The sequence below is a fragment of the Crinia signifera genome, chromosome 1 (assembly GCF_055691185.1).
Source record: "Crinia signifera chromosome 1, ASM5569118v1, whole genome shotgun sequence".
NCBI lineage: Eukaryota > Metazoa > Chordata > Amphibia > Anura > Myobatrachidae > Crinia > Crinia signifera.
Window position 1 is genome coordinate 362168892 of NC_139217.1, and position 24756 is coordinate 362193647.

Consider the following 24756-nt stretch of genomic DNA (forward strand, 5'->3'; position numbering starts at 1 on the left):
ATAAAAACAGAGGACGGATTAAATAATTACATATAAGAGCAATAAAATCCCAGGATAAGATCAGTGTGTCTTTATTGTGTCTATGAAAGTACTTTCCACTAGGATCCCTCGATGTGTAGAATTGCAGAGGTTGCTACATCCCGAATGTTTGTAAAAGTGCCTTCTCACCAAAGATAAGCCAACAAGAAAAAGGCCCAATGGCGATCAGTAAATAATTGGCAATTTTTTATTAAAATACACCTACTTTAAGCTTTTTTTTATAAATTGTGTCTTTTTTTAATAAAAGAAAATGCCAATTATTTTATGATTGGTCATCTTGATAGGTGAACTTTGGTGAGGGTATTTTAACCCTTTGAGGGCCAAATGAATTTCTTAAAATTGGTGTGAAAATTGCTCAGCAAACTGTTTTATTCATCATAATGACCAGTAGTGGCTCTTACCATAAGCAGCCCCCGGAGGTTTGATCGGGTTCCCGGGTTCCGGTGCATGCGCAGTATGGTCCGCGGTACTGCGCATGAGCAGAACCCGTTTTGGGGGCTGCCGTGCATTTGCGCAGAGAGAGGCATCCCTGAGGGAGGGAACACCTCCTGATGGAATGCCTTGAGTGACTGGCAGGTCAGACTTCCAGATAGGAAGTCACTGCCAGTCACAGTGAAGCCAGCGCAGTCTCACAGACTGCATCTGGCTTCACTTTAGGCAGAGACAGTGGCAGATTATACCTGGGGGGGCTGCAGCCCACTGATAATGACCTGTAATGTTTACCTTATATAGGAAATATAATCTTTTTTTACACAATATTTTTCACTTGAATTTATAATACAAATGTGAGCGACGCTGGCTTTTTTAGCCAATATTTTGCATATCTCTCACAGAGCTGTTGGCACTCATAGTTTGCGCATCTCTCTCAGAGATGTGTGTATTTTTAGCGGATATTTTTGCGCATCTCTCACAGAGATTTTGGCACTCAAACGGTTAAGGAACATACTGGATATAATCAGCTTTGCTATTTTGAACATACTGTACAAAAGTTATCCAATACAACACATTATGTAGCTGAGAGCAACTAATAATAACTAATTATACAGTATTACAGATGTACTGTAATTATTTCTATTGTCATCTCAAGCAGTGACAAGATCTATGCACTGACAGAAACAATAATTATATAACCATCTCAAATTATGCGCATAACAATGGCTCTGTTTATTATTAAACATATTTACTTTCAAATAAAATATAGTAGTTCTTTATAATTCTCTTGTTTTTAGCTATAACTTGGATGTTCTCACACATGTACACAGTATAGATAATAATGAGTGTCAGTGATGTTCAAATATCATTATATAGGGTTCGTCAAAATTTTTTTTATCAAAGCACCTAGGCAGATTGAAGATGGCTTCCCAGTGCTTCTCACTCATGTTTCGGAGCTGATGCACTTCATCCAGGACCAGGTATTTCCATCTTATTTTCATGAAGGCCTGCAGTCCCTTGAATAGCTGCTTGTAAGAGGTGATGCAGACGTGGAAGTTGTTGGGCTCATCCCATCTCTATAATGTATGCAACATAGCAATGATAAAGTCAGTTGAAGAGATATCACACATACAAAATCCTACCTCACACAACTACCTATAAATATGGAAAAATACATTTTTGAAACTATCAATAGCAAAACTATACCTCTGACATCAGATAAAAGCAGAAACTCTTTTGGTACGTACACACGGGGCGATATATCACCGAGCGATATATCGCTCAATGCCCCCCTTTCATCGGCGATCAGAGATGGTCGCTGATGAAAAGAAACCTCTGCCGGCGGTGCCACAGAGGTAATCAGCTGGTCGCAGGAGCGAGCTCCTGCGACCAGCGATTAGAACGGGAGCTCGCACCCGGCGATTTATCGCTGGGGCACACTCCCATCACTGGCAATATGGTCGCCAGCGACCATATTCCCAGCGATATCAGCCCCTATTGCTGCTGTGTGTACACGGTTTTTGTCTATATATTTACAAATTATATTATATTTATATAACAAACCACATAAAAAATAAATAAAACCCCCACAATATATCTTACCCATATCAAGTCTCCATAGGGCAAATCAAACATGTGCAGAGAAAGTAATTTTTGTTTCTGTGCAGGGTGAATATTGGCTGCTTTATTTATACACTGCAATTTAGATTTCAGTTTGAACACAGCCCACCCGGAGCTAAATATCTCTGCATATTTTATATCAGTCTCACCCTGCAGTGCAGCATGGTTTGGTCGATTTGCAAACAAAGGGCCTGATTCAGACCTGTCTGCTAGGCTGCGGATGTTCGCAGTCTAGCGAACAGGCAAACGCTGCCCGACAGAACCAACGCCCCTGCCGCGTGAATTCCCGCATTGGCATGCGCAGGGGATGTATACTTTTATAAATCCCCTCAAATGCGTCCACACAGGCGAAAAATCATTCGATGGTCGCTGACCATCAAATGATTTTCTTTTCCCTTTCGCAGAAAAAAATCAGTCTAGACTGAATTTTATTTTGGCCGGAGATGGATGAATTTGGGCAGGTGCTGACATCATGTGACATGACATCAACATGTCTGCGTGTGCAGGGGAACGACCAGCGCAAACCCGACCATCGGGGACAAATTTGGCACCATACAAACGGGCCTGAATTGGCCCTAAATGTGCCCTGCAATCAGGTCTGAAATAGGCCCTTAGTACACACCAGCGCATGTGATGGTGTGACTGCACATGTGCAATATACCAGCATCTACTGACCGCATCGGCTGCAGCCAATAGAATCCACTCTCTGCTTATCACAGTCCAGACTGGCAGTCTGCCCGAGGGAGAAAACACTTCCCAATGTGACAGCCCATCCTGTGTGTTACTGGCAGGCGATACGTACAATGGGAAGTCACTGCCAGCTACAGTGTAGTGGATTTTAACAGGAGGCTGCAGCCATGCAGAACATAGGTAAAATCAGCCACTGCGAATCCATCCATTTCTTCTCATTTACTTGGAATCTTTCCACAGATCATGAAGTCCACCCGAAGGTAGATTTAGAAAAATTATCAAAACTGATTAACTATGCTACCCAGTAAGAAACATTTTATCTACAGATGTTGAATGTCTCCAGCATACATACAGTACAGACTTTGCCTTGTTAAAGAATTTATTGAGAAAAAAGAGTCAGGAAATAGACACTGAAACGGAGTTCCGAAATAAATGAACTTTTGTAAGATATTTAATTTTTTGAGTTTCACCTGTGCATACTATTTTCTCCCCATATTTACCAGCTCCCACCCCATATACACTTGCTTTCCCCTAGTGTTTCATGCTGGTTCTCCGTTTTATAAAGTTCTGGTACTGGGCCATTTCTGGAAGAGCTTTTTGTGCTTTAACATGCAGAAGCGCAGTACATAAAAAGGGGAGTTCACCACCTGATCCTCCAGTGATCACCCTTTTTCATCATGGCACATCTTGACACGAGATAATTTTTTCATCTAATAGGAAAATGCAATACAACGTTGAAATTCAATGTTGTTGAGCCTCCTTTGAGCAACCTGATATGGATAATGTTTAATAAACACTTTTGATGGAGGGAACCCTGTCTAATGTAAAAATGTTACATATTGTGATCATATGTTATTGCAAATGTTAATTAACCTCACATCTACCGTGTTTAGCTGCTTCCCTCAACACAAGTCATGGGAACAGTATAATAATAATTCACTTTTCACACTGATCCTCTGACAGGGATATTTCCAGGGCAACCCATGTGCTGATTTGGTGTGAAAGAGACAATCTGGGTTGTGTGTCCTGAACCTGGGACCAACCTGTTAATGCCGATATCTGTAAGGTCCAATTTGCTATGAGACAGGAGTTAAGCAGCTGTGATACAGGTTGAAACTATGTTAATCTTATCTGGATTTAGGTCTGGAAGGGGTATAAGTCTGCAATGGGAACCATTATATTCTTGAGATGGCACTAAACAACCTTGAAAAAATATGTCCAGCAGATTTAGAAGTGCCGGGATAAAGGGGAGCACACTAGCAGCGTCTGAATGGGAGAGAACCCCACCTCTGTGACACTGAATGCAATTTGAGAAGTGGGAACATACTCCAGGCTGACTAATCAAGCAAAACAATCAAACTGGACTATTTAAAGATGACGCTAATCCAATCCCCTAGCTGCCTTGCCTTGAAGCCAGAGGGCCAAATGTAATAGGGTGTGAGAATCAGAAATCAAGAGATTTTGGGAGAGTTTTCCCATGTTCCCAGGTTAAAAATCGCCTCTTTAAAAAAATGGGAAATTTATCTCAAAATCTCTCACTTTTGTATTCTCATAGGATATTACATTTGGCACAGAATGTTAAGTTTATATCCTGTTATACAGAAGTCCTGAACCAAAGTAAGTAGTCAGGAAGAAGCAGTCTCAGCCAACCTCAAAAAGTCCTGCAACTGCTACATACTGTACATCTCAAAGAGGTAAGAGACTGCTGCTGAAGAAGCCAAGGCCAGAAGCAGCTTCTATTCTCCTACAACTGGAGGCTGCATGGTGTACATATGGCACAGTCAGATAACGTCTGGAGTGCAGGAGTGGTCAAAATGGATTTTAATAGATCTATGGAGCACTGACATCAGCAGCCTGTGACCACATGCCTCTGTCACGCACCCAGTATTCACAATTTCCCACTGTCACACACCCACCTGGCCAAGCTTGTGGGTGTGTGACCATATTTAACTGTGAATACCGGGAGCGTGATGATATCCCACTGTGAATACCAGGTGTGTGACCATACCCCACTGTGAATACTGGGTGTGTGACCATATCCCACTGCGAATACAGGGTGTGAGACCATACCCCACTGTGAATACCGGGTGTGTGACCATACCCCACTTTGAATACCGGGTGTGTGACCATATCCTACTGTGAATACCAGGTGTGTGACTATATCCCACTGTAAATACCAGGTGTGTGACCATATTTCACGGTCACACACACAACATTCACCATTTCCCACTGTCACACACCCACCTGGCCAAGCATGTGGGTTTGTGACCATATCCCACTGTGAATACTGGGTGTGTGACCATACCCCACTGTGAATACCATGCTGAAGGGAGCGTGTTTACACCATCTTGGTGGCGTGGATGTGGGCTGTACCCACCGACTTCCCGCGCCTTGGTGCATTACTGGCAGCAATAAAAAAAAAAAAATAAGACAAATCTGTAAATGAATCTTCTGACAGGGTGACAAGGTAGACCATGTTATGAGAAATATATTTCCAGTTTGTCACAGGCAAGGCTCACACACAATCACTTCCTTACCTGTCTTTTTTTTCTTAGTTCTCGCTGTTTGCCAAAATATAAAAGCAGTTTTAAGCCTGGGCACCATCGTTTAAATTCCAGCTCCCACTTCAGAATCTTACAGCTTCTGACCACAATCAGATGTGGGCCCCAGTTACCTATAGAAGGCAGAAATGTATCGGTTACCAGTGGTTCTCTAGTTAACATAACTTACATAATCTCATATGAAGCAGTGAGCATCTTTACTAAACCTCACATTTACCAGATTTCTTTGGCTGAAAGAAGTGACAATAGGGCAGATGTACTATTGCGCCCCTAACATTTTTTAAATAATCCCGCTTCTCCTGAATAACGTGGAGAAACGGGCACCCCTAGCGGCCGAATGTATTAACCCCCCAGCCGATAAGGAGAGCCGTTATGCTCCTTATCGGCGGCCCTGTGCATGCGCGAGATCTCGCTATTACCACAAGATCTCCAGTGCAGCTTGGAGCCAGCAGCAGGGCTAGCATTGTCCCTGCAGTGGGATAGGACAATGCTAGCCCTGACCTGGCGTTAACACCTGGGCAGCTGTTAATACATTGCCCTGGCCGCTAAATACTGGGGGAGGGGATTACAGGGGACAGCCCGCCGAGCATTGCTTGGAGAGCTGTCACACGTTAGGTGCGCAGTTAGTACATTAGGAAAAACGTAATCCCCCCCCAGTTATCCAGCGTTAGAAATGCAATAATGCTGGTTAATACATCTGCCCCAATGAACCTGTATAACCCACAGCACTAATACAAAAATGAGGCTATTATACAGCCTGCACACAATCCAGGTTTCTTTAAGTTGGGTATACACTAAGGGCATGATTCAGACCTGATCGCTAAGCTGCAAATTTTCGGAGGGTATATGGTTACGGGTATGAATCATAGGATATACAAGCACTTACAATTGTAAAGCGCAAGAAACTGTAAATAAATAAATAAGTAAATAGGTCTACAAGCATTAGGTCAGGATGCATGAAAGTCAACATGCATGAAGGTCGACATGACTGAAGGTCGACATGGGTTAGGTCGACAGGGACATTAGGTTGACATAAGCATAAGGTCGACATGGGGAAGGTCGACAGTCAAAATGTCAACACTTTTTTTGACCCGAACGTCGACACAGTCGACATGGACACTAAATAAGTGCACCGCATCACCTCGCACGGACTCATGCTTCAAACACACTATTTTATTCTCCCACCACGCCCTAGTGGATGGTAGGGCAAGAAATACCGCCTGTCCCCACGTCGGCTCAAAGAAAAAGCCCCATGTTGTCATTTTTACTGACCTAATGTTTGTGTTAACCTAATGTCCCTGTCGACCTAACTCATGTCGCCCTTCAGTGGTCAAGCTAATGCTTGTCGACCTTCCCCTTGTCGTCCTATTAGGACCATTAGGTCAACCCTTATTAGGTCAACAGGCATTGGGTCAACCACTGAAGGTCAACAGGGCTTAGGTCGACACATGAAATAGGTTGACAGTCAAAAGGTCAACATGAGTTCTTCACGTTTTTTTTTTTAGCCTACACGTGCCGGCAGGCAGCATTTCATCCACTACGGCGTGGTGGGAGAATAACATATTGTGCCCCGAATGTCGACAATGATGGACAAAGAAATGTGACAAACTCATGTCGACCTTGCCATTGTCGACCTAATGTTTGTGTCAACCTTTCAACCCTGTCGACCTTAGCCATGTTGTCCCAATGACCCATACCCTATTTGGAGCACTACTAATCTTGTAGCATGGTAGCATCTTTTATTATTATTAAAATGAGGGTGTCCTGTCCGGGTCCCACCCCTACTTTTGAACTGGATAATACGCAAGATATTCAAAAGATAATGAACTACTGTAACATAATAGAAAACACCTACACTAACTAGGCTCCTACAGAAATGTAAATAGTAGTATAGTAATAGATGTTCTTGTATTTCTCACCTTCATTACTGGCCAGATGTGCCATGAGAGCAATCACCTGCACATTCTTGCCCAGTCCAGCCTCATCAGCCAGAATACCATTAAGATTCTTCTTGTATTGTTTCGCCAGCCAGTCTAGCCCCACCTGCTGATATTCCCGAAGGGTACCATGAAGCAGCTGGGAGGACCGTGGCTTCACCTGACAGGAAAATAGAAGGTTCTCAATATAAAAGGCAATGTGTCCATACTGTGACATAGCTTTAGCAAGCGCCAAAAAAATCTAAAGTGGTTCTTTTGTACATAGCGACAATCCGCTATCATTTCTCTATTATATTCTAGAAAATTATAGGCATAATATGACTTTACACTTTTAGAACCTTTATTAAACATTGCAAGGGCCATGTTTTTTACAATTCTATCATTGAGCAAATGATAGACACAATCCGATGTTCCGCTTCACACTTTTAGAAGTTTTACTAAACATGGCGATGACCATGTCTTATACACAATGCAGTAAAATTGCCCTGTGGACAGCGGGACTGCAATATGCACAGGCCGTCACATGGGGTCCAGTGACCTCTTAGCTCTGGGAAGTGAAAAAACCTGGCATGGTCAAGCCAGCGTATACATGGGCTTTTGGCAAGTCAGCGGCTTAGCTGGTAAGGTACGTATGCGAAAGCTAGGGCTATTCCTGCACCAGCCATCTAGTAACTTAAGCCTAGGCCCTTGCAGAATGTTGACATTTCACATGTCAACACTGCGAACATGTTGACATTCTACATACAGTATGTCATGGTGTGACTCATTAGTACCAAGTCTTTTTCCATGCATCTCATTTCTATGTGCGACTGCGGCATACGGAATACTATGCTGCAATGTTCCATTTCATTTGCAGATACAGTGGCAGTCACACACTGAATATAGGCATGCCACGTTTCATTTGAATCAGCAGAAGCTGCTTGTGAGTCCTGTTTTGCCAATAAGACGCATTTTGATGGAAAAGGTTGCAAAAATGACACCTGACACTACAGTCACACAGATCCCATGTATTAAGCATAATGCAACTTGTATCCCAGGATAGATGCAGGCCAATATCAATATTTCAACAATGTCAACATGATAACTGATAACACTGTGTTAAATGCATCCCGAATATCATACATGCCTTTTTTCACAGCAGTCTCCTTTTTGTGATGCTAGGACACATAATACCACTAAAAAGCATTGTACAGGCATTCACAAGTATTAATCTGTAACATTCTTACTGCACAAGTAATGCGTGCACTTCCACTTGGAAGAAGTAGCTCCGCAGCTCTGGCAACATCTCCAATATCTCTGGTGTGCTTCCTGGAACTCAACAGTGCAGGACTTGCCCTGTCAGCTGTTCTAAACTGGTCACTGCTAAGGAGAGAGTCAATGAGAACAGTATGTTTCTGCGACATGTCTGGGTCTCCTGACAGCTCTTTCATATCTGCAAAAATAAAAGTTTATTAAAACAATAAGAAGGAAAATGTAATTATCCTAAAATACATTTTACTGTGGCACACTATTACGCCACACAGAACTACAGAGATTCTCCCTGGGGACTTGTGCTAAAAGATTGGAGATAATCACTAGCATTCATCATGTTGACATGGGTGTGGTGTCAACCTACAGCATGTCAATATTCATCATGTCTATATGATTAGAATGTTGACAAAACAGTCCAGATGGTGCAGTGATCACTTAGCTGTTAGTCTCCTGCAGCTCTGGCAGGGTGTCTGCTGGGCCCGGTTGTCCAACATCCTTAAGGAGCCCATACACGCTCCGATCCCGGCGGTGCAATGTGTGCTTTGAGGTGCGCGCTCCCACGTCACCTCATCGCACAGTACAAAAAGTATGTGCTGCACATACTTTTTGTACTTGCTTTTCATCACATCGCATCGCATTGCATGCACAAGGCTATTTTAGCCCAGAACGCACGCCGGGATCGGAGCGTGTATGGGCACCTTAACCATACTTTCCCGCTGCCTAATATTAACCCTCCACACCCACAGCTTAACCCTACTCTCCTACAGCCTAACCCGAATTTCATCATTCAGCAGAATGTCAGCATATAATAACATGTTGACATTGTGATTGTCGACATAGGGCCTTATTCTAGGTCACTCTTTCTGACAAAATCCTTCTTAGATGGACAAAACCATGTGCACTGCAGGGGGGGAGATGTAAAATGTGAAGAGAGAATTAGATTTGGGTGAGTTATTTTGTATCTATGCAGGGAAAATACTGACTGCTTTATTTTTACACTGCAATATAGATCTCACTTTAAAGTAAAACCCCACCCAAATCTAACTCTCTATGCACAGGTTACATCAGTTACTGAAAGTGAAATCGCTCTTTAATAATGTTCTATACGTGTCAGGAACCGGTACTTTGTGGTTATCAATTGCCAGGAACTAGCCCAGTACGTGTGTCCACAAAATCACTGAAGGATGGAACTGGCACAGTACCTATATGTACTAACTGGTGCCAATAATTATTACTATGGCTGTATCCATGGGCACCAACAACTACAATTGTTACACTGTTACCGTACACATCAACTGCTTTCACACCTCTTAAGAATTAGTAATATGTTCTATTTTTATTGTTATTCATTTTTATAAAAGTACAAGTGCTCTCAATCATAGAACATTATTGTAGAGCTATGAATAGTTATTGCAAATCAATTCACCTGCAAAAATTAGAAGATTGCAGTGAAATCCGACTTCATGAAACATTTATTATTTCATATACAGAGAAGTGTTTCTCTATCATCTATGGGGGGACTTGAATATGGGAATAAAGAAAAATCACAATATAACTAATGTACACATACCTTGGCCAGTTTGTCTCCCTTCTTCATTTTTGTTAAAAACATGGGGCCAGTGAAAATTCCCATCATAAGCGCCTTCATATTCCTTTACTAAATCATCTAAAGGCAGATCAGCTACAAAGACCAATGAAACAAGTAAAGCATATTATAAGCATAGTTAGGGCACTCTATGTACTTTTGTGCAATTTACTCAATTCATATAAGTCAAATTATAGGCACAATAAATCATTAGTCATTACTCCTGTAAACTGAATGATGAGCAGGGTAGTGATACAAATAAATGTAGTGCTGTAGATTTCTTCTATGTAACTATGTACTACAGAATGTAGTGCCCTTCTAGCAGGGATCAGTTTTCAAAGCCCAATTTTGTGTCACTATTACTATTTCTCTTTGAAATCAAGGACACAATGTATTTGAGTATTGGTGGCTTTAAAAAACCTCCCAAAATATAGTGAATCTAAATGAGTCCTCATTCATCTAGCCTCAACATACCTTGCAACGCCATATGCCTGGCATGAGTGAGCTTCAAGTCCCATGTAATTCTGATGTTGGGCATCATTTTTTTGCAGAAAATGTATCTTAGTCACAACATGCGACTAGGATCCACGAGAAGACTGAGCTGATTAATATGATATAGGACGCTTGAAAATTGTATGTGGCTGAGTCTGTATAGGTAACCGAACAGAACTTATATTGGGAAAAAAGCTGCAGATGCTACATTGTAGTACTTTGCACATAGAAATACAGATAGAGCCGCTCTCGTTTTCGCCAGCCGCTGGTATTTGGCGGCTGGCCTGCCGGCAAATGTGGACGCGCGAGCGTCTCACAAGCTTAGGCGTCCATTGCCATCCTGACAGGAGCCGCACAGATGGGAGCGGCTCCATCTATATAAGTGTCATATATGCAATAAATCAGGACAGTCTCCTGGTATGTCGTAGTCCTATTGCGTGGTGAATAAAGTCCCAAATCAGACCTGACGCCGTGGCCAGGAATTCGCATGGCTGCCGATTATGAATACATGGCGCATGTGTATGGACCGCAATGCGATTGATAGGATGTGACAGGGGTGACCGGCCATTTAGTGCCAAGATAAATGCTAGGCGTGGCTAGGAAAACACAGGCATGGGTTTTAGGGGAGGGTGTGTGACGTTAGCAGCAGGCCAGATATGGCTGTTTTGGTACTTATGTAGTATCTGGGCTGCCGATTTTGTGATTGTATGCCTTACCTTAAGGCATACAATCAGATGCGATGCGATGCGATTCGATGCGATTCGATGCGATTTTGCATAGGATTCAATGTTAAGAAGGTCCTGTTCATTTCCCCACTATCCAAGTGGGCATAGAGTTGATTTTATATAGCGTGGCGAGCGCAGCGAGCCACCGAGCCCGAAGCGTGGCGAGCGAAGCGAGCCCCGCGAGGGGACGCATATTTCTTAAAAAGTATTCTGTGTCCCCTCGCGGGGCTCGCTACGCTCGCCACGCTTCGGGCTCGGTGGCTCGCTACGCTCGCCACAGGTTTATATCCAACTCCATGCCCACTTGGATAGTGGGGAAAGGAAAAGGACCCCTTTTTCCCATTGAATTCTATGTTAAAATGGACTCAGACCATTTTAACATTGAATCCTATGGAAAAATCTTGACCATCGCATCGCATACGATTTGGTCGCATGCGATGCGATACGATGCGATGCGATCCGATCCGATTTCTAAATCGGAAGCCCAGATACTACATAAGTACCGCTGTTTTCTTTGTAGCCGCTAAGTAAGCCTCTGGCTACTCTGAGCCTGCAATGACTGGTGCCAGGGTAAAAATAAATTCATGGTGAGCGTCTTCGTATGGCTGCGAATAGAGATGCAGTCATACACATCTATTCGTACAGCAAGGACATTCATTTGCAAAGCAGGATTTCACTCTAGTGGGGCAGCGTATACCTGAATGCTGGCCGCTGAAAATTCGCAGCTCTGCGATCAGGTCTGATTTTTTTTTATATTTGGAAAAAAGAAGCTCGAGCCAGAAGATGCTAACCCGACGTGGAGTGCCGAGAGTCTGTAGCAAATATGTATGAAAAACTTATCTATATATGCCAGGTTCTTGCTTACCAATAGTATGCTATACTGTATGCTGCAATTACGGTATATCCAGACTTGCGGATTTATGTTAGCATTTCCATAGATCTATATCCAAAAATCTGAGCGTGCGGGGTGAGATTGGGCTATGCAGTGCTGTAATATGGTTGTGCTGCACCCTGAGCAGACTATGATGCAAAGTAATGACATCATGGAGGGGCGGGGCCGCTAGCATCAGTAAGTGCAGCACTTCAGAGACTTTAGGGTGCCTGCCTGGAGTGTCTGAGGCTACTTGCACACTCCTAATTACCACATAAAGGCAGTGATGGGGTGAGTTGTGGTACTTTTACTGGTGTTTCTAAACCGTTGAGAGAGCAACCTCGCCCCTCTGGCACCAAACAGGACTGACCTGAATATGTCCGACTTGTACAATGTCATTGGTCAATTTGTCTCTTATAAATAAAACACTCAAGTACAGTACCTTCTCGCATTAACTCAGTTAGTTCAGCCTGGTGGTCAACATTCCCTTCTTTGGTCTCTTGCTCTGCAATGGTTTCTTCTTCATCATCTCCTAACGAGACCAGCAAAGACATTTAAATTTTAATTTTCTTAGGTTCTCGCCTTAAAAAGTATTTGTAGCTGTACATGAAAAAAAAAAAACTAAATAAAGCTAAAGCAGATATAACAGTACATGAATTTAAGCGAGATGATTCTCAGTGCTTAGGCGACAAAGGAGGTAATATCAAAGAAGTGTTAACAGAGTTAAAAAATCTGCATAAAAATAAAAGGGGTAAGAGCCACTATAGAAAAACAATGTTATATGTGTTGTATACAGTATCTCTTACACATTTGTTGCCTGTAATTTATCTGTCTGTTTGTCTTGTATGCATTTGGACGCTGTTAGACCGATTTGGACAAAACCAACGCAAGGTGGTTTGATTGAGTCCAGATTAAACTCACAGCCACTAAAACCTCCCTATCCCAACCCGGTAGGGGTTCCGCCACCACAAAATTGGATCAGGGAAGCAAGATATGTCAAAATTGCATAACATAGAAGGGCTAGAGGATATGGGGTTTAAGAAATAAATGTGGTCAGATCTGGGAGCCCACCACACAGAGATGTGTATACCGGGCACACCATGGGCATGGGGAGAATTTTCAGGTCCTTCCGCTACTGTACATGGATTTGGATGAGAACTTCAGAGAGGAATGCAAATGGTCTGGGATGCCTATTGGAGAGACCAAGACCTCTGTCTGAGGTCATGATGGTGTACACCAAGCAGAACTTTGACCCTGGAAATGCATTCTGGTCCTTCCACTATCTGGATTTGGAAAATGTCAAAGACGGATGCCTAACTAAAAGTGCTTAGGTTCGGGGTGTGACTTGACCTGCTAGCTGAGTGGACTTGTGTGCTCCGGGCTCCACATCTATCCTGTCTAAATATCCTTCCCCGGGGCTGTGGACATTCTACCCCTTGTCGCTTACCCTCCACAGCCTTCTCTGCTTCCCCTGGGACGCTTGTGGTGCTCCTGTTTGGTGCATGCAGGGTGAGGCAGCTGCTTGGGCCTGCGGCGTATCACGCTGCGGGCGCCATCTTGGAGCCTTCTGCCTCAGAGGTTCTTCCTGCGGCCCTGTCTGCCAGGCGAGATCGGGAGTTGGGCGCACTGCTGCTGGGACCCTTTCTCCCGTCTGGTGCTTCCTGCGGTGAGCTGCGGAGACGGGGCGCAGCAGAGGTTCTATCCTGCTGCTGGGGTGAGTGGCGGGATTGCGGCCCGCCGCCATCTTGGCCTTCCGAGGCGGGGGACCAGGGTCTTTGGCCTGTCGTGTGGCTTCTGAGTGGAGGAACGGAGGTTGGACCCGGCCGACAATATACTGCTGCTGCCACCCGCCGCTGACATCCTGCCCAGCCGTGTTCACTGTTCCTGACATTTGCTACATATCCTGGACCCTGTTATCCGTGTATATCTCCCCTGCTGCAGACTGCTAGTGGTGTCTGGCTCACTGGTGCTTCTGTTTCTACACATTTGGAAAGTTACTGTGCTACATTTGTTCATTCTGAGTCGGGTTCCCTGGAACACTCTTTCTATATTGGATACAAATAGAACCTATTGCTCTCTGCTACATATCCTATATACTGGTTTGCGGTGCTTCAACAGTTAAATTGGATTTTATTGTGGGCCAACTGCTGTACTGGATGCTTTCTTCCTGACTCTACCAGAGGCACTATCCTATCTACCTGGTGGTGTGCTAGCCGCCACCGTCTCGTCACTGTAATTGGTGTGGGGCAATTTGAAACACACAATGTCAGTATCTCTGCAGCTAATAATCGAGGCCATTAGTGCCTCTACTCAGCGGCTTCTGCATGCATTTGTTCAGATGGAGACTCCTCCTGTATATCCTACAACCTTGATCTGCACTACTTCCACGCCTTCACAGCCTCTGGGACTATCCCATCAAACAGAGCAATCCTGTATCACCCCTGGTACTCCTGACTCTTCCGACAAGGGTGTTGTTTATCCAGCTGCAGCAGTAAATATGCACTTCCAGATTTATGCACCTGACTCTATATCCTGCTCATATGTGACTCCAGGACTCGACCGGAGAATCTTAGGCTTTTTGCCTTGGCAGCTACAGATTCATTCTGGGGATATTCGGATTCCCGTACTCGTAGCACCTACCTACCTGAAATACGTTGATACCTGGCCGGACTAAATTATATTACTCTATATATCTGCCAAATTGAACCAAAATCTAAATTCTGTTTAATCCATATCTCTGTATCTTGTGCTATGTTTACTGTATAGATTTTCTACCCGTAGGGTTCAGAGGAGATACCCTTAGGTCTCACAATGATCCAATCCTGCTTTGCATTGCCCCGGTTAGGCATTCGTTTTGTTTATCCTTAAAATAGGGTAAGGGGGGGTAGGCACTATAACGTAGGGAGGGGGGAGGAGGGGGTGAATTGGAGTTTTTTCTTTAGGCTAGATTAGCTAACATTAGCTGAAGGCCACCAATTTATCCCTTCTTAAAATAGTTAATATAGTTAGATGGGGGGGGGGGGGGGGGTTATACGGGATCCAGGTATACCTAGGTTGGGGTTAGGTCATACAGGGGGGGGGGGGTGTTTGGGGAGGTTTGTTTTGGGTCCTTCTGGGGGGTTTTGCTTTGAGTAGTATAGGTAGTTTATTATAGATAGTGGCCTATTATAGTCTGGACAGTGGTGTTTTTCTTTTTTTGACTGATGACTGCTTAATATTGTAATCTGATGGTGCATGATGGTTATTCGGGAGAAATGATGTTATTCTTGTACCCCCTTCCGAGTTGCTGTCATGGAGACCCAGATGGCGCCTCCGGGTGTTGGCGCACTTGCTTGGAGGGACGATATCCGATTAATATTTCTCTACACTTGAGTACGTGAATATATATATAAATACTCCTACGATTCTCCTCTACGTATTTGTTCTCAGCTATGATGTAATTGTTATATGCACCCTATGTAGCACCACTGTCTGTAAGTTGTTTGTCTTATTTGTAAAACCAATAAAAATCACTCAATTAAAAGTGCTTAGGTTCCTTGTTTGACTTCTACCAAACACATTTACAAAAAGCCACAAATACAAAATTCGGTACTTGTGTAATATGAAGGCGCCCATTCCCGACATCGCATCACACGCAAATGGCATGCGATATCGCATGCGATTCGATCCACGATGCGATTTAGCACACCCCCACTATCCACGTCAGCCCGAAGCGTGGTGAGCGCAGCGAGCGACACTGTATGCGTCCTCATGGAGTTGATTCTATAAAGTGTGGCGAGCGAAGCAAGCCACCAAGCCCGAAGCATGGCGAGCCCCATGCAGGGTCGCCGAAAAAGCCCAAAGCGTGGCAAACGAAGTGTGCCCCGCGAGGCATGGTCGCCGTCATATTACACAAGTACCCAAAATTCTTAAAATAATAAACAAATTACATAATTCTAAAAATACAAAAAAAATTCAGAACATACTACAGCTATAGGAGAAAGGCATTGCTCCCAGAAAAACATTGAAAAAAAAAAAAAAAGATTGCTGCTTGCAGAAAGTCTGAGGATTATGGTTACAAGTGAAACCCCATCAACAATAATGACACTAGGCAGCCACCTCCTGGGTATATTGCAAAAGTGGTCAAGCTTAAAATAAGAGAAGTATAAAATTCAAGTAATGCTAATTGCACAACAAAACTTGAGCAACATTGGGTACCTCAGCTAGTATATGAATAAATGTGGTGTTTTAGAGGTCACTGTGTATAACGCTCAATGTAATGAATTCTTGTCGGCTTTTATTTGTAATTAAATCAAACAAAACTTTTTTTTTTTACTTTAAAAGGTGAATAATTGTTAAGAATAATAAATTGAGGCAGCACAGATGGTGTATTGGTTAGCATTTCTGCCTAACAGAACTGAGACAATGGGTTAGATTCCCACATTGGCTCTAAACAATGCAGAGTTTGTATATATTCCCCGGTGCTTGCGTGGGTTTCCTCCAGATACTCTGATTTCCTCTCACAATCCAAAAATATGCTGGCAAGTTAATTGGCTCCCAACAAAAATTAACCCTTTAATGAATTTGTGTGCGTGTACATGTGGTAGGGAATAAAGATTCTCTGTAAAGCACTGCGGAATATGGGTCTGATTCTGGTTCACTCACAAAGCACATTTGGTTTGCTATTGGGCAAAACCATGCGCACTGCAGGTGGAGCAGATGTAACATGTGCAAGGAGAGCTACATTTGGTTGAGTTATTTTATTTCTGTGCAGGGTAAATGCTGACTGCTTTATAGAGGTCAGTTTGAAGTACACACCCAACCCACATGTAACTCTCTCTGCACATGTTACATCATCCCCACCTGCAGTGCGCATGGTTTTGCCCATCAGCAAACCAAATGTGCTTGAACCGGAATCAGGCCCTATGTGTGCTATATAAATAACTGGTAATAAATAATAAAATGGATTCCGTAATATCAAGGGATAAATGCACTCTTTACAGTAGAAAGCAACTCTGTGTGAAACATCAAAATATGAAACTATGAACAGATGCAACATTGAGGTTTACTATATTTATTTTGAGTTGCATGTGCATTAAGGTATGATATCCTTAGGGATATTTTCCAGGATAACATAACAATAAGCATAATGATGATAATAATAATAATAATAATAATAATAATAATAATAATAACATATTATGCAAGTACTTTACATTTTATTGTTGACTATTTTGGACTACAAAGATTTTAAAGTATTTTTTTTTACATATCTCACTAAACAGCTATTCCTATATACTGTGTTACAGAATTAAACTTTTGTATATATATATATATATATATATATATATATATATATATTATTACCACCGTTTCTTCAAGTCCGTGGAGTGCTGCCTATTTGTCTCACACACGCTGTGGCTAGTGTGGGGACGCTTGCTGTTTATATATATATATATATATATATATATATAAATATTGTGGGGTTTTAGCATCAAACGGGTAGGCACAGGTGAGGATTTGGCACAGACTTAGACAGTGACATCACGGCTTGGGTCCAAAACAGGGCTTGCCTGAGTTTATTGCAGCACTCAGAGCAAGAAACTAAAAAACAGCCTTTACACTTCAGGCAAAACAGAAAATAAAACCTGCTCGTCTGAGCTCTAACTAAACAGAATAAACGTCCCTCTCTATACCAGGGCCACACTATGTGACACTGGACACACACAGCAGATATAGATCAAGTAATGCAGTACTTACAGCCTTGTCTCTCTCTAGCAGCAGCTTACTGCCTCCAACACCCAGGGAGAGAGAGAGAGAGAGAGCCCTATGGAGAGGGCTGACTCCTTTTTAAAGAATCAGGTGCTCTCCTGATTACCAGCCCAGGACAGAACACCCTTTGTAAGCCGGAGCTTACCACACAGATTGAAACAGCCTGCAGTCTATATGCCATAAGACAGGATTCTAGGGGAAAGGTACCTGCCGTCTATGACTTTCCCTGCCACTGTCTTACATACCCTCCCCCTCTGTTCGAACCTATGGGGTCGGACACTGTCTGCCAACTGGCAGTATGTTCGGGATAGGGCATCGGCATTACCCTGAAGCCTTCCTGCTCTGTGTTCCACTGTAAATTTGAAATTTTGCAAATTGAGAAACCATCTCGTGACCCTTGCATTTCTCTCTTTGGCTTGGTACATCCATGTAAGTGGGGAGTGGTCAGTGATTGGTTGATTACAAAGGGCCACTTTTAATTCTTGGAATGCCCTTTCAGCCTCTGGGTTCCAGCTGACCATAACTGCCTTACCTCCTTTGGTAAGATCGGTTAGGGGCGCTGCCATGGTTGCAAACTGGGGAATGAACCTACGGTAATACCCCAGAATTCCCAAAAAAGCCCTGACTTGTTTTTTTGTCGAAGGACGAGGCCAGTCTTGGATAGCCTCCACTTTATTTATTTGTGGCTTTATTATACCTCTCCCGATAACATACCCCAGGTAACGTGCCTCCTCGAGGCCTAAAGTACACTTTTTTGGGTTCGCTGTCAACCCCGCCTCTCTGAGGGAATTCAACACCGCCTGGACTTTGGGTAAATGACTCTTCCAGTCATCACTAAAAATTATGATGTCGTCTAGATATGCCGAGGCATACTGACGATGGGGTTTAAGAACAATGTCCATCAACCTTTGAAAAGTTGCTGGAGCCCCATGCAACCCAAAAGGCAAACAGAGATATTGAAACAGACCATCGGGGGTGACAAACGCTGTTTTCTCTTTGGCACTATTGGTAAGAGGTACTTGCCAGTAACCTTTAGTTAAGTTGAGGGTAGAGAAATATCTAGCATGACCAAGTCTTTCAATTAACTCATCAACTCTTGGCATTGGGTAGGTATCAAATTTTGATACCTCGTTCAGCTTCCGGAAGTCGTTACAGAAGCGCAATGAGCCATCTGGTTTTGGAATTAACACAATCGGGCTTGACCACTCACTTTTAGACTCCTCGATAACCCCGAGGACTAACATTTTCTGGACCTCCACAGATATGGCCTGTCTACGCGCTTCTGGTACTCTATAGGGTTTTAAGCGTACCCGAACTCCAGGTTCGGTGACAATGTCATGTTTTATGGCTGTGGTGCGCCCTGGAAGTTCTGAGAACACATCATAATTCCTTTGTACTAACTCTTTAGTTTCCTGCTTCTGGGATTTGGACAGGGTCTCTGACACCCACACCTCTGGGCTATCACTAGAGGGGGCACTTACAGCTGTCAGAGTCTCTCTGTCTTTCCAGGGTTTAATTAAGTTCACATGGTACAACTGTTCTGGCTTCCGTTTACCTGGTTGATACACTTTATAATTTACACTTCCCACTTTTTCGATGATCTCATAAGGCCCTTGCCACTTAGCAAGAAATTTGCTTTCTACGGTGGGCACTAATACCAACACGCGGTCACCTGGGTTAAAGCTTCTTACCCTGGCTGACCTGTTATACACTTGACGTTGTGCTTCTTGGGACTGCTCTAAGTGTTCCCTGACTATAGGCATGACCGCAGCAATTCTGTCTTGCATAAGAGAAATATGCTCAATGACACTCTTGTAGGGTGTAGTCTCCTGTTCCCAAGTTTCCTTTGCTATATCAAGCAGTCCACGAGGATGTCTGCCATATACTAGCTCAAAAGGGGAAAAACCTGTGGATGATTGGGGCACTTCACGGACCGCAAACATCAAATAAGGCAGAAGACAGTCCCAGTCCTTCCCATCTTTGCTCACTACCCTCTTCAACATCCCCTTTAATGTTTTATTAAACCTTTCAACAAGACCGTCAGTTTGTGGGTGATACACCGATGTACGTAGATGCTTAATTTTCAATAGTTTACACAACTCTTTCGTGACTTTAGACATGAAGGGGGTTCCTTGATCGGTAAGGATCTCTTTGTGTATGCCGGTACGGGTAAACATGTTGAAGAGCTCTTTTGCTATGGACTTTGAAGAGGTATTCCGCAAAGGAATAGCCTCAGGGTAACGAGTGGCGTAATCCAACACCACGAGAATATACTGAAATCCCCTTGAGGATTTTACCAAAGGGCCGACCAGGTCCATTGCAATCCTGTCAAAGGGCACTTCAATAATAGGTAACGGAACCAGGGGACTTCTAAAATGTGTCATGGGAGCCGTCAGCTGACAGTCAGGGCAGGACTTGCAGTAGTCTTCTACTGCGCGGTGAACCCCGGGCCAGTAAAACCGTTGCAACACGCGTTGTGTGGTCTTTTCAGTACCTAAGTGTCCTCCCATCGCGTGTTTGTGAGCAAGGTCTAAGACCATTCTACGGTATGGCCGGGGCACCGCCAGCTGCTCAACTATCTCCCCACGGATTTTATCTACCCGATACAGTAGATCCTGGTTAATGGCCATATATGGGAACTCTTGGTCAGCATTGGGGTATTGGGGCTCACCATTTATGACTTTAGGATTTTCCCTAGCTCTTAATAAGGTGGGATCTCTAAGTTGAGCAGTCCCAAAATTATCACGTGACATCTCTAGCTCAGGCATGTCACACGCTTCTTCCTGCTCCTCAGCTTCACCTGCAAGAACAGCTAGGGGAAAACGGTCAGATTCAATAGTGGTCACCCCTACCGTTTGAACCTCAGTATCCTGATCAAAAGGCTCAGGACTAATCACAGGGCACACATTCTCATTATTAACATCATTTCTAGTGCAGTGTACATTCTGTTTCCACAAGTCCCAGAACAATGGGAAGTCTCTTCCCAGGATCACACTATGCATCAGGGTCTCTACCACGCCCACTTCATGGGACACAGTTCCACAAATACTCTTTAGCTGGACTAAAGCTGTGGGATACTCCTTGGTGTCCCCATGTATGCACAAGACCCCTATGTAACGTCCTGTGAGTGTCCCAGGGTCTACCAAGCTGGCATGGATGAGAGTAACTAAACTCCCAGAGTCCAGTAGAGCACTCCCGGGATAACCATCCACCTTTACATGACATATTTGCTGTCCAGTTTCTGACACAGTCTCAGCAGAGAAAACAGAACGTGCATATAAAGAGCTTCGCCTGGCTGTATCACACTCCATTGGCTCAGAAGTAAGGGGGCAATTGGCAGCAATATGCCCAGGTCCATGACAACGCCAACACTGTATGCGGCCCCAGTCTTTTTGCGACCCAGGTTTGGACCCTACTGTCCCTTGGGAACGCCTCTCCACTGTTTGTTCCCCATCTAGGCCACCTCCCTTTACAACATTATTCACCCCTCTAGTAAACGGAACAGTCTTACCAGATGATCCGGCCGATTTGCTGTTCTTGAGGGTGGAATGTCCAGGAGGCACTTCTTGGATTAGATTTTCAGTAGCTCTGTACCTCTCAACCAAGTTGACAAGCCCCTCGGCATCATTAGGGTCGCCCTGACCGACCCAGCGCTGAACCTTTGGAGGTAAGGAACAAAGATACTTGTCCAGCACGACTCTCTCCACGATCTGCGCTGGTGTAGACTCCTCTGGCTGTAGCCATTTCCTTACCAGGTGGACCAGGTCATACATTTGGGACCGCGCAGGTAACTGTTCAGAAAAAGTCCAGTTATGCACCTTCCGGGCACGCACACTCATGTTTACGCCTAAGCGAGCAAGGATCTCTCCCTTGAGTTTCGCGTAGACCTTAGCATCCTGCTCACTCAGATCAAAATACGCCTTTTGTGGTTCTCCAGTTAGAAAAGGCGCTACCACACCTGCCCATTGATCCACGGGTAACTGTTCACGCTCTGCTACACGTTCAAACACCGCAAGAAAGGCCTCTACATCATCCGTGAGAGTCATCTTTTGCAGAGATTTCTGTACTGCAGCCCGTGTGGTTGGAAGCAAGGGTTGGGGTGTTTGCACACTCTGCGCCACACTCTTAGCCACATTCTGTATTTGCTCTTGTAATTGCAGATTAGTTTGCTGCTGTTCCTTTAAGGCTTGTCTGTTGGATTCAAGCAGCAAAACATTGGTTTCAGCCTGGGCACGCATGGCCTCCTCATGCACCTTTTGCTGATATGCGTTTGCCTGCCGCTGCAGCTCATTTGCCTGCACCAAGTGTTTTAAAAGGTCCTCCATTTTAACAGTCTCCTGTTGCAGTGTTACAGCAGCCTTTAGCCAGGACATGCAAGTATCAGCGCACTCCAGACACTCACTTGTGGCTGGTTGCCCTTAGCAACAACTTCCAGCTTGCTGTAGCAAAAGTCCTATAGTTCGGTGTATGTCTCTTTAAGTGAGATGCTTGCTCGCATTCTCCACCATATGTGGGGTTTTAGCATCAAACGGGTAGGCACAGGTGAGGATTTGGCACAGACTTAGACAGTGACATCACGGCTTGGGTCCAAAACAGGGCTTGCCTGAGTTTATTGCAGCACTCAGAGCAAGAAACTAAAAAACAGCCTTTACACTTCAGGCAAAACAGAAAATAAAACCTGCTCGTCTGAGCTCTAACTAAACAGAATAAACGTCCCTCTCTATACCAGGGCCACACTATGTGACACTGGACACACACAGCAGATATAGATCAAGTAATGCAGTACTTACAGCCTTGTCTCTCTCTAGCAGCAGCTTACTGCCTCCAACACCCAGGGAGAGAGAGAGAGAGAGCCCTATGGAGAGGGCTGACTCCTTTTTAAAGAATCAGGTGCTCTCCTGATTACCAGCCCAGGACAGAACACCCTTTGTAAGCCGGAGCTTACCACACAGATTGAAACAGCCTGCAGTCTATATGCCATAAGACAGGATTCTAGGGGAAAGGTACCTGCCGTCTATGACTTTCCCTGCCACTGTCTTACAATATATATACACACACACACACACACACATCATCTGGCTGAATCATGCTCTATACCAACAAACCTTCTCCATCGCTCCAAGAGGAACTTGCTTTTCTCTTTCTCCAAGTGGGTGAAACCTGACAGAAACAAAAAACATGGCCGTCTTCCATTACATGTTATTTCCTGGTAGCATGGTTATTTTACTTATTTAGAAGAAATCTTGTGGCCTAAAACACAGACTCATAATACAATTTCATGCAGTTTCAGAATTCCAAGCTGTAACTTAAAAACCTTCAAAAATTGCAAACATACAATCATGCTTTATAGCCAAACTAAAAACTGGACATAAGAGGAAATATATATATAACAAGCATTAAAAAAAAGCGTCTGGTTCTAAAATACTTAACGACTTACTTTTTTGTTTCCATGCTTGTGTTTCGCATATGCCTCTTCAATTGCTCTAAGGGGACCTGCAAATTAGTAACTATTAGCAAGTTGTTTAATGACTGATTGTTATATACAATGTGACAGTATTCCTATATACAGTATACCATAGACAAAAAAATAATGAATCCAAAGGATAAGCATAGAAGAGAAAAGTCCAAATCCAAAGCCACAATGAGGGCATTGAGAAAACATGCTGGAATGCTAATTGGGTCCTAAGGTGGTGAAGGCATAAGAAAAAGGGGGAAGCTATTGCTGGGACTGTACCGGGTGACACTTCCTGCTCATGCCCCAGGCTGTTACTTATAATCATCACATTCAGAAACCTTACATGTTAAAGCAAAGCAACTTCTTCTTAGCATCTTTCTCTACTTCCATTGTCAAATTGCTCCTTATGGAGCAGTATGTACAGTACACCTTCATTACAATATATTCTGCACTTACTTCCGCTCTCAGTATATGAAGAACATACACAGCGGCTGCAGGGGAACAGTAAATATTATAGAAATGTGGTTACATACTATTATCAAATACTCACACTATGGGCCTGATTCAGGTTCATTCGCTAAGCAGCCCACCCTCCACTGCCCTGCGAATAAAGACAACCGCATGCGAACGGTTGTGTGCGTTCACACAACCATTCGCATGCCAGTGTAGAGCCGCAAAATCATTCCATGGTCGCTGACCATGGAATGATTTTTTTAGGCGTTCACAAATAAAAAGTCAGTTTAGACTGAAATGGCCGAGAACGGGGTGGACCGCAGGCTTCGAACCGCCTGTGTGCCTAGCGTTTTTCTGGGTGCACCCACTGTTTTTGTGGGCACACCGGTCATCCCCATGCGATAGCCCCTGTCCTCCTCTGTGTGAACAACTTGGGAACTGTTATAGTCGCCACAGGCATTCACATAGCAGCCTTGCACATGCATATAATCCCCAATAGGAATGCGCAAAGCAGCAACATCGGCCCGAGGATCAAATTTGCATTTGGCCGAGCCAACGTGAATCATCCCCTACATGTATGATAAAGAAAATTCCATCACTATAGCTCCTTCCGCTCTGCATTTCTATGTTTTACCTAAACATGGTGGGATGTTTTCCCAGGAGCTACATCTGTATGAAAGCATCTGCATGCAATAGATTTTGTTTTCCTATTTAATTGTATTTCCTTTATTTTAGAGCTACCAGGATACATACAGTATTTTTCAGGCTTTCTACAGTTACATTTACCTTTAACTGAATCCATATTTAAGTTCAAGGCCTTACGTCTTTTTTCTTGAAACTCCATTTGTAATTTAATTTCCACAACCTATAATGAACAATATACAAAAAAATATA

General features: G+C 43.7%; 1 protein-coding gene across 9 annotated transcripts in view; it reads right to left on the reverse strand.

Moving 5' to 3' along the window:
* The window catches only part of EP400 (E1A binding protein p400), a 111505-nt gene that overhangs the window by 46262 nt on the left and 40487 nt on the right, over positions 1-24756 (reverse strand). For all 9 annotated transcript variants that reach the window (XM_083150067.1, XM_083150087.1, XM_083150081.1 and 6 more), the window contains 9 exons: positions 24649-24727; positions 23392-23447; positions 23060-23114; positions 12646-12735; positions 10101-10211; positions 8506-8711; positions 7262-7439; positions 5319-5455; positions 1378-1547 (listed from right to left, as the gene is read on the reverse strand). In XM_083150067.1, the coding sequence (XP_083006193.1) occupies positions 1378-1547; positions 5319-5455; positions 7262-7439; positions 8506-8711; positions 10101-10211; positions 12646-12735; positions 23060-23114; positions 23392-23447; positions 24649-24727 (1082 nt within the window). The remainder of the gene's footprint in view (positions 1-1377; positions 1548-5318; positions 5456-7261; positions 7440-8505; positions 8712-10100; positions 10212-12645; positions 12736-23059; positions 23115-23391; positions 23448-24648; positions 24728-24756) is intronic.